Source organism: Convolutriloba macropyga, chromosome 10, assembly GCF_964194025.1.
Source record: "Convolutriloba macropyga chromosome 10, txConMacr16.3, whole genome shotgun sequence".
Taxonomy (NCBI): domain Eukaryota; kingdom Metazoa; phylum Xenacoelomorpha; order Acoela; family Convolutidae; genus Convolutriloba; species Convolutriloba macropyga.
Window position 1 is genome coordinate 32,724,808 of NC_134477.1, and position 10,487 is coordinate 32,735,294.

General features: G+C 32.2%; 1 protein-coding gene across 1 annotated transcript in view; it reads right to left on the minus strand.

Annotated features, from left to right (window-relative positions):
- LOC142347878 (neo-calmodulin-like) overlaps positions 1-8,873 on the minus strand; it is a 63,351-nt gene extending 54,478 nt beyond the window's left edge. The window contains exon 1 of the mRNA XM_075399029.1: positions 5,787-8,873. Within this exon, the coding sequence (XP_075255144.1) occupies positions 5,787-5,956 (170 nt within the window). The 5' untranslated portion in view covers positions 5,957-8,873. The remainder of the gene's footprint in view (positions 1-5,786) is intronic.
- Between the last annotated feature and the right edge of the window lie 1,614 nt (positions 8,874-10,487).

Consider the following 10,487-nt stretch of genomic DNA (forward strand, 5'->3'; position numbering starts at 1 on the left):
ATTAGAAAAAAATTCTGCTCGCAGGAAGACTCTTCTTTGCTGCAAAATTTTTCCCGAAACTTAATTGAAAACGAATTACAATCAAGCAACTATAAATTCTAGCGGAATCAAGCGTATCGAAAGTACCATTTTTCATTTTAAAATTTTCATTTAGACTGCTTTGGTTGCCTAAAAGTGTGACTGATGCATGCCAAAGTTTGGTATCGGAATCTGCTCAAAGAAAGCGGCAATAAGTCTAAAATTGAAATAAAAACAATTTACAATATACACGATATAATATACAAAATATAAAAATTTCAAAGTTATAGAGACCACAACAAAAACGTTTTTTCTACAATTCTAAAAACACCTAAGACCTTACAAATAAATACCTTACTCTAATTATTAAATTAAAGGCAAAATTGTTTTAATAGCAATTTTATTTTAGAAAATGTATAAAAAAATTGCGAAGGATATGTATTGTAAACTTATTTCATGGGAATTTTACGAATTTTTTTCTTCGAAAAATATTTGCGAAACAGAATACAATATATCGTGTTTGCTCCATCAAAAAAAGCACGAACTCCGTCTCATCTCAAGGTTAACGATGTGAACATAGGAGAATCGTCGTCGGTAAGATATCTAGGAATAATACTAGACAACAAATTAAACTTTAAAGAAGAGATCAAAAGAATACTCTCCAGAATGGCGTGCAGCATCAAAATCTTGAAAGATATAAGGAACTGTTTTCCTATAAAAACTAGAGTAACACTATTGAACGCGCTTGTTTAAAGTCACATTCAATACTCATCTCTTATGCTTGTTGGTATCAGAAAAAATCTCATGATAACATTAGAAAAACAATTTATTTGGGGAATAAAAGTGTGTTTCAAAAGAAAAAAGTTTGATCACTCGACTGATTTAAAAATAAAAAACAGAATTATGCCTGTTGAATTCCTTCTCAAATATCGATGTATGGTATTTTTCATGAAATATGTTAGGAAACAATTACCAGCTTTTAGTAACAAAAATGAATTGCAAACTTCCAATTGTAAGCAAAATGCGAGAACGGGAAAAATTTATCCGGCTATGAAAAGTAATTCGGAATTCCTCGATAAATCATTGATGCTGCAAGCCATGAAATTGTACAATGAAGTTTCATATGAACAAAGACAAAAACTTGATAAGGTTAAAAACATCAAAGATTTTTTGAAAGAAATTTATTTCAAGGAAAATCTGAAGGACCCAAAGGCACTGGAGTACAGGATTTGTTGAGGGACCTTTTTTAAGCTTTAATTTTTTTTAATTTCCTAATTATCCAATATAGTTGTTTTAATGTTTTTAGTATTCCAAACGTTGTAAATAAAATATATTCTTATTGTTTTATGTATTTTAGAATTTGTACATTGCCATTTTGTTGACACTACTTTTAAGGTGTGTAACATTTTGGAATTCAATGTTTTCTTTTTTTTTTTACAAAATGACTTACTGCGAAATGTTTTGAAGTATAGACACTTTTTTCTGTCCTAATTTTATGACAGAAAGTCTTGAAGGTAAGCGATTTCTTGTTAGTCACAGGAAATCTGAAATGAAATAGCTTAAAATTAAAAATCAAATCAAGTAAGGTATTTTTAATAATTTGATATATTGTCCAGTGAACAGAAGAAAACTGTTGAAAAGTGATTTATCAGAAAAATGAAATGAAATTAGTTATAAACCGCTGTGTATGAAAAATAGGGAACATTTTTGATCAACTATGTTAATTAAATAAATGATTTCTCGTCTTTTGATCATACCAAAAATGTTATCAGCTTTTTCAAACGGAAAACAGTTTTGAGTTAAATTAAATATAGAAAAAGTTTTGAAAATTTCGGCTGCTGAAAAAGACAATTTTTAAGCATTGATACAAACTGCTTCCTATTTTTATAGTCCTCGAAATGCAACAACTGATTGATTAAATTTCAACCAATTCAGCCCTAAAAATTAATTGAATTGAATGCTTGGCTAAGCGTTCAAAAATGCCTCTGATATCAAAAATAAGAAAATATCAATCTTTCAGTGCAGTATTTTTCTATTTGAAAATATGTTTTGGTTTTGGTTATGATTTTGGATCTCATATGAAATAACATCCTTTTGAAAAAAACATCAGACTCTGATTTCTTTTTCAAAAGCCGTTACTGACTGTTGAGAATTTGTTGATTATGATATTGCAGGATGATTCACGGCTTAAAAGGTATTAATCGTCTAAAACCACATTGTATAATTGCCGAATCAAAAACGTTTACTTTGTAATATCTTAGGAGAAAAAAACAAATAAGATATTTTTCTCTTATAGACTTTTAAAATATAACAAGGAGGCTCGGTAATGTGCGTTCGCATTTAAAGTTCCGACCCCGCTCATCCACAAATTTGGCATAAATGTCTATCAAATGAGGAACAGTATTTTTCAAAAAGAAAGTTGTACAAAAAAAGATCGCCTGCAGCCCAAATAACTCAGCGGAGTAAATGCCGCAATAGATTGTTCAGATCAGACATTATTAAAGCAAGTCAAGACGAACAACAAAATCAAACATCAATAACAACAAACATTTGGTACATCCAAAGCTTTAAGTCCATTTAAAAAAACTTATAAAAAAATCAAAATAGCGTCAGATAAAACTGAAACTAAATAATATTGTATTTCACAAAAACCCAAAAAAGAACAAAAAACAGCAAAAAAGAACTGGTTTCAACTTTTAAGAACAATTAATTTTATAGTAAAGAAAACAGTTAGATAGCAATTGAAAACATCCAGCACGTTTATGAATCCTTACGTTTCTATAAGAGGCCATTAAGACCTGTAATTAGTCAATTTTCATGCGGTTACAAAAAGAACAACAAATAGAGACAAAAAACAAAAAATCAATTGAATTTTGCTTGAAAACGCTATCGAAGCCGTAAAGCCAGATTTCCCCCACAAAATATGTTCAATTGAGCTCTTCTCGAGCGCAAAAAATTTCATATAAGACCTTGAATTAAGGAGACTAGGTAACAAATTGACAAAAAATTGAAAAGGCGATGTTAATATGCCTTTATTTTTGAGAATTTGTTTTCAAAGTCATGAAAGCCGTCAGCTATCTGCTCAAATCAGAAAACTGGCTCATTGTTTCCTCCATAAAAAAACCAATGAGACGTGTCATTATCCAGGAAATTTCTTAAGACAAAAAATACAAAGTGAAAAGAAAAATTCAATTAATTTCTTCGAGAAAGGGATGTCGAAGACGTTAAAACCATAATCTATGCACTTATAGACTTTTATATGTTCAATTGTAACTTTTTTGAACGTCGAAAATGAAATATGTGAACAGTGAATAATGAGATGATGTGAAAATTCGAGAAAAAACGTGAAAAATGGGCCAAGGCCTAAAATCAAAAACAAATTGTGAAATACAGTAGTATCAACGCCAGAAAACCATAACTTAACGCGTTAAACCGCAAAAAAATTAAACTTTAATTCAGTTAAAAGAAGATGAAGAAGAAGCTTTCTTTCTTTGCTGACACTAAGCTACAAGTTGACCAAATTAAAAGAAAAATAGTGGCAAGGTTCAATAAGCTATTGTTTATTTAAAAATCAAACATTTTTAAAAGTCAAAACAACAATAATATTTCGACTATAGAAACTACATATATTATTTGGGAACTGCTGGCTTTGATAAACAGTTGGCTTTGATTTGAATTGTTCTGTTCTTTAATTAACATAAAGATCAAATTTTTTTCAAAAGACCGACTGATTACAATGCGAATTATTTCTGGATTGTAGCAGTCCAAGATTGGACCACAACCAGCCTGGCTTTTGCTTTTCGCCCATTAAGAACTCTCAATTATTTCAATTATTTTAAATCTAGAAAATTTGTTAGTTAGATCAAAAATAAAGGCAATGTTTTTGATAATCGTAAAATAAAATTACCAAAAAACGACAAAAATTTTATTCCCGACTGCTCTCAATTGAAATGGAAGTAGGAATTTCTCTCTTTGTTTTTTATAAAGATTGTGTTTGATGTTTTTGGGTTTGTAATACCGGTAAATGTAATCAAATTGGGCCAAAGATGCTTATTTCGGGCAGTTTTTGATGGAAAAGGCTGAATTTTGAAAAATTTTGTCCAAATTTTAGCCAAAAATTATATCAAAAAAGTCAACGAGATTTTTTTGTTTCTAAAAACAAAATCAACAGTGTTATTGTTAAAAATTTTACATATGTTAGCAAAATTGGCGAAATTTTAGGCAAAAATTCCGGAAAATTTGAATAAAAATACCGCAAATCGGTCTTATATTGACAAAAATTTAAACCACGATAACTCGCTCTAGAAAAAAAATTCAGAAAAATCTTTTAAATTCGATATTCAACGCTGGACGGGCTTTTTAGTGATACCGCTCACAGTGCTCTACAATGAATATATCGATTGGTCAAAATTGTCTGAACAAAAACTCAAGAGGGGTGGGAACAATTATGAGAGACAATTTGTCTGAGATTCCATTTGTCTGAGATTTAATAGAGGAATCTTTAATTTTACATTAATTTGAAAACGCGTAAAAACACTCAAGAAATAATTTCTTTGTGTGAGAACTTTTGGATATAGGTTGTTTCGGCCACTCAGCATTTGTGTGCCACCAATTACAAATTATGTGTTGTCATGTAGCAGGTTACTATGTAAAAATAGCAAATGCGCCTGTTGGGCGTAAAACTTATATGTACTAAGCTTTGGTTGGGTGGAAACAAAATAGATCCCATTTTTTTTTCGTTGAAGATCTGCTGACAAGAATTTGGATCTTTTCCGTTTGCACCCATCAGTACCTCATGCAACCCCAGTTACAGAGCACGTGCCATTACATAGTAAATTATTATGTAAAAATATGGCACGCTCGTCTGAGGGGTGCAAATAATATGCACCCACTAAGCTGGGGTGACAAACGGAAAAGACCCAAGAATTTGTATCGAGCATGATCTGCCCTTTTAAGATATATAAATGTAAGCATGAACTTTTATGATAGAATTGTTTTAATACTGTTCGAATCTCCTGCTATAAAATTGTTAGAATCTCTTATTGTGCAAATTTCTTGAGTCACTGTGATATCAATGGTTTTTACAACTCTACCTTTGAAACACATGCGTGATCATTCCTTATGTTAATTACAAGTGACTGAAAATAGAAATTCGGCTTTGTGTGCATTTGTTGCAGCTCTAGGAACTGCCGCGAGCGAACACTAATGCAAATACCACACTATCTATTTTAAAACATGTACATGTAAATGAAGAGCTCACAAGTCAGTTTTGATAAGCTAAAATAATTTAAATACCATGCTTTGATGGAAATTGATTTGCTCCCCCTCCGTCCGTGAACAAATATTTTATTTTGATAAATTGGTGTGAACAAACTAATGCCTGTTTTTGCCCTGATGATGGTATTTGCAGCCTAATAAAAGGCAATGGTGGCTATTACAATGAATATATGCCAATATAATGGGCGAAAATGTCGATTATATAGAAGGTGGTCATGAACTCTTTCGTATACAAGGCAGGATTGACAAACAGGTATTAAAAACAAGATCGTCATATGGAAAAAATAATAGAAATCATCATAATAAAGCTCTACATTTGGACTACAGGTAATAAATAAGTAAATTCTATAACTAGGTTCAATGATAGACATATTATAATATCTCAAAATTAAACCTCTACAATTGGTATATTGAAAATAAACTAAGTAAAATTTTAAAATTATGTTAAATAAACATTATGCGTTATAATAACCGTAAGGTTATTCACTCACTCTTTTCTGATTTTGGGGTTGAGGGGTTGGGAGGCGAGTCGAGGTGTCTCTTCGCCCGGACTGAAGGGACTGTGACTTCGGTGGTTGCTCCTCGACTGTTGATTGCGCCTCCGATTCCTTCTGAAAATGTTCAATCGGTACACCAGATCCATGCCCACAGGTCTGCACATCCGAAGATTCTAACAACCAAGAGACGTCGAGGGGTTGTTCTCGAATGTTCTAGAAGCTTCTAGAAGCTGTCTTCTGGGGAGCAAAGGATCGGTCTGGACAGTTCACGATTTTTTTTAAAAATTTTTGAGGACTAAGAGAAATCACGGCCAAGTTGTACAGTGTTCTGAGGGGTTGCGATAAGATTATTTGGTAGATTTTTATGGATTTCGACTGGTTGTTTATAACGGAAATCGGTTTACCCAATTTTAATCGGATTTTTGGGGATTTGGAGTGGAAGGATTCAAAAATGTTAAAGTTTTTGTCGCTGAAGTGATATATTGTCTGAGTTTTTGGGTAACTGAAACCAGCTGTTCTCTCAAACGAAACCCAGTCTCTTGTTTTGGGAATGAGCAATAAAAGGTTTTAACTTTACAATTTATTGCTGTCGGGCAACATGGGTTAAGTTTGGTTGTGAAAACGCGAAAATAACTGGACAAGACAGAAAGCACGCATGAATTTTCAAGAACAGATTAAATTTATAACTTTCCTAACACGATTACAAATTGTACATATTTGGGGCTTGTGGTTGAAATTGTGATCAAATTTGAGTGACCAGAGCACATAAATGCCTTTATGTGGAATAAAATTGCTCAAAACTGATAAAATAAAATTCTTATTTTCAATCGACTACGCAAAAATTATGGGCTTGACAGAAAGGAGGCGTTCAGGATAAAGATTTAGGATATGCTAAAAAATTGCATCGTTGAAGTTATATTCAAAACAAATTTCAGAGGGTAAGAAATCTATGGAGTGAGTATTCTGACGTCACGTATTTATGTAACTTCCATTAAACCTGGAATCAGTTTATATAACCAGATAATAACTTGTTAATTACAGGAAGTGTGTGAATTAATAAACCGCGTTGATTTTTTGATAAATTTGGTAAGAATCAATAGGGGATACGAGTGGAAACAAAAGATTTGTTAAGGGTAAATGTTGTACGGGAAATTACGTATCTCGTGAAAACATTTTGGGACGATATAGTCGAGCCTACATCTAAATTTGAACAAATTTAAAAATTTACAACAGAAACTTCAAAAAATGACGTAAGACATAAAACTATATTTGGCAATGAATTTCTCGGAAGAGTTAAGTATCGCAACTAAGCTTTAAAGCACAGTAAGAGTTATAATAACTAGAAGGAATGGTTCTATTTACTGTATTTTAAAGTTTCTTTCTTGCAAGCTCTGATGTAAAAACAAGTCAAATTTGTTGACAAAAAGACTCGCTTTGACATTTTGAGTGATCACAAAGTACGTGAAAAAGTCACGTGTAATCGTTTCCTGAAATAAGGGATACGAAATTAATCAACAGTTCCATAAAACTGCCCTTTTGTAACTAAAACATTGAAAAGTAAGAAAGTTTGGTGCAAATAAAAATGTAATTTGCTTTTGATGAAAGTCGCTCTCATTTAAGCACAAGAAAGCTAATCAATGCGAATCTTAGTTAAAGTGAACTGAAATTACAGTTCTGAATTTGATATGCTTTAAAAACAAAACACACCTGCTTTGCTATGAAAAAGATGTTACGGCGCAATTTATAAAATATTCATTTCCTCTCAAATCAGATTTTGGGAATTGATTGGAAAGATCTGAACGGAATTGGATGCCGCGGGTCATATTTCATTCCAATCCAGGCAACCAGTTGAATGATGTAAACATTGTAAACAAATAAACAACATTTGATGTTCTATAAACAGGACACACTTGAAAAACTGTTGACCAAATAGTAACCTGCTTTTCAACAGAATCTGCGATAGTGAAATTCTCCTCCCGTTAGATAAACCCAGTTTTTACTGGCTTGAATTTAAAGTAGTTATTGGCAATAAAACGATGATAATTTAGGATGGTTTTAATTGAAAGGAATGAAGCGTTCAAAATGTAAACAAAGTTGGCTTAATTTTGCCTTGTTTATTTTTTAAATAGTTGGGGTCTTTTAGTCTGTGGTAAGCTAGTCAGGGGACTAAATAATGCATTACGGCAGATTTTTTCAGGACACTAGAATAAACAAAATTCATCTAGAGTTGAATTAGGTGTTTGTGTTTATTTGGAATGATGAAAGCATATAATCTAATACGTGTGTATGTATGTATGTGTGTGTGTGTATTTTAAGTCTATAGTATTATATACTCGGCTTCAAAAATTAACCCCGTGCCAAAAGCGTATATATCTATATACTCATATATCGGCCGATATTGCGCTGAATTAAAATGCAATTTTGCCTGTTAATAAGCGTGGAAAATACTTGAAGTATAAAAGTTAAGAATTGATATAAAAAAATATATGGACAATTTGTTCCGATTTGTCAAAATTTATGACATATCATCAATATCAAGTCTCCTTTTATTTCTCTGCCTAGGAGAAACGGACAATGCGTTGGGAAAAGTAAACAAATTGTTTGTTCTTCACCCCTCAACATAGCGTGTGCCCAAAGTGAAGTAAACAGAAACAAACAAAATTGACTTTCTTCCAAATTCTATAACCATTGTTGATGGCAATTGGAAATTTCGATAACAAATATTTTCCGTCCTAATCGCTTTTTCCTCGAATTAGGTGCTATCCTCAATTGTTCAAATTTGTGATTTCCGGAAATATAAATTTGTTCACATGGTTATAGCACGTACTATTTCTCTCTCTCTCTCTCTCTCTCTCTCTCTCTGTTGAGCAGACAAAATAAAATAAATAATTTTACCCAGTAAATGCGGGGGGCTCAAATGGAAAGCTATAAAAGCTCCGCTGATTGTATTTCCTTCGGATTCACATCAATTTACAGCGCTCGTTCATTTCACGCTGTTTTAAACTTGTTAGCGTTATCGCTTATAATTGTAAACAAATTTGTTAACAGAAAAAGTTAAAAATTGCGACTAAATTTTTTCAAAATTGTTGGGTGTTTTGAAATAACGGTAGCGTAACACTTAAAAAACAGGGTGTCAGCTTACGGTGTAAAACAGACGCGTGAAAACAACATGAATATATTCTTTGACCCTCATAACGAAAAAAAAAACGGAGAAATGTGGAAAATGGTTTAAAAAATCAGCACGTAGGAACGGCAAAGTCGCATTGCAGTTAGAAAATCAGCGCTTACGAGGAAGGGGTAAAAATAGCGAATTGTTGAAGCGCTAAGGGATTATAATACAAATCCATTCAAATTTTCAAGAACGAAGGGCAAAATGAGGAATTATTAAAACCATAACACACAAGATATATATAACATGTCAACAAATTATAAATACAACAAACGTATTATAAAATCGTAGACACCCTATATAGACACGCACATATACACACACATATATATAGTTGTATCCTATATACATACAAACAAGCAACCAACTCTTCAACCTAAATGGAGTGAAAAAAGCTTTAAAAAGAACTAAATTGGTGGAAATTGTTAAAAAGGCGCAGCTTAAACAGCAACTTTACTTAATATTTTCCCCCAAATTCAGTTTATTATGTTCCACTAAATTTGTGTCAGACTAAATTGTGAAAAACGGTATAATGATCAAGCACCACTTTTTATAGGACGATCCAAATGCAAATGATTACTCTTTTGAAAGGTTATCGATTGAGTTGGGAAAACAGCGCTCATCTTATTTCTCTAAGGGCAGATTTCTCCGGAAATATTTGTTACCAATATCTAAAGCAAACTAAATGTTTGTTTACCCAATAATCTCTCAGAGGAAACGCGGGCGTAGCCTAAAGGGGGTAATTGTGCTATCGCATCGGGGCTTTCGCTAATTTCTCCATAAAAAGCCTTATCGCTTACTTAGAGGCCCTTACTTTGAAAGTGTAAAAGATAAAACATGCCCAATTTTTCCCCTCAGTTCTTAAGATAATTTTTGGTAAATAAGTTTGTCTTTTGGTAAGCCGGTTATCATTAAGCAGTTATAACAAGGCATAAGGTCAACAGCCCCTTAATTTTGATAGCAGTCTGCGATATAAATTCTTTTCAATCTCTTTTTAAGAATTTTCAGCAATTAGTTGATGTTGAAGCTAAACTTTTCAAGCACCTTTTTATAATTGAGTTTTCAGAGATGAAAGCAACTCTGCAGAAATATCTGCCTGACACGAGGAGGTTCGGTAATATGAAATATAAAAAATCTAGTAGAATCAAATATAACAGTATACCAGATCAAAATTCTTTCAAAATTTTGTGGCACTCTTCTATGAAGATTCATCATCTGAAAAGATGTTTGACCAAAACTTACTAGATATCTATTGGCTTGAGAGAACTGCGCATGATAACATTAAGTTTAAGACAATTAATGCATTAATTGCAGCATTGCAGACTATCAGAGAAGTTAGCTTTCGCGCAAATTTCGTTTTAGCAGGTTGAAAGAAAACATTTTTGGTTAAAATAACATAACCATACTTTATCTTTTCAAAAAGATTTCAATGTCTATGAATAGGACTCCAATGTGCCCGTTCATCGTTTTTTTTTATTTTTGATCGACAAAAAAGTTCGAGAATGATTCTAATTGCTTTTTAAGAA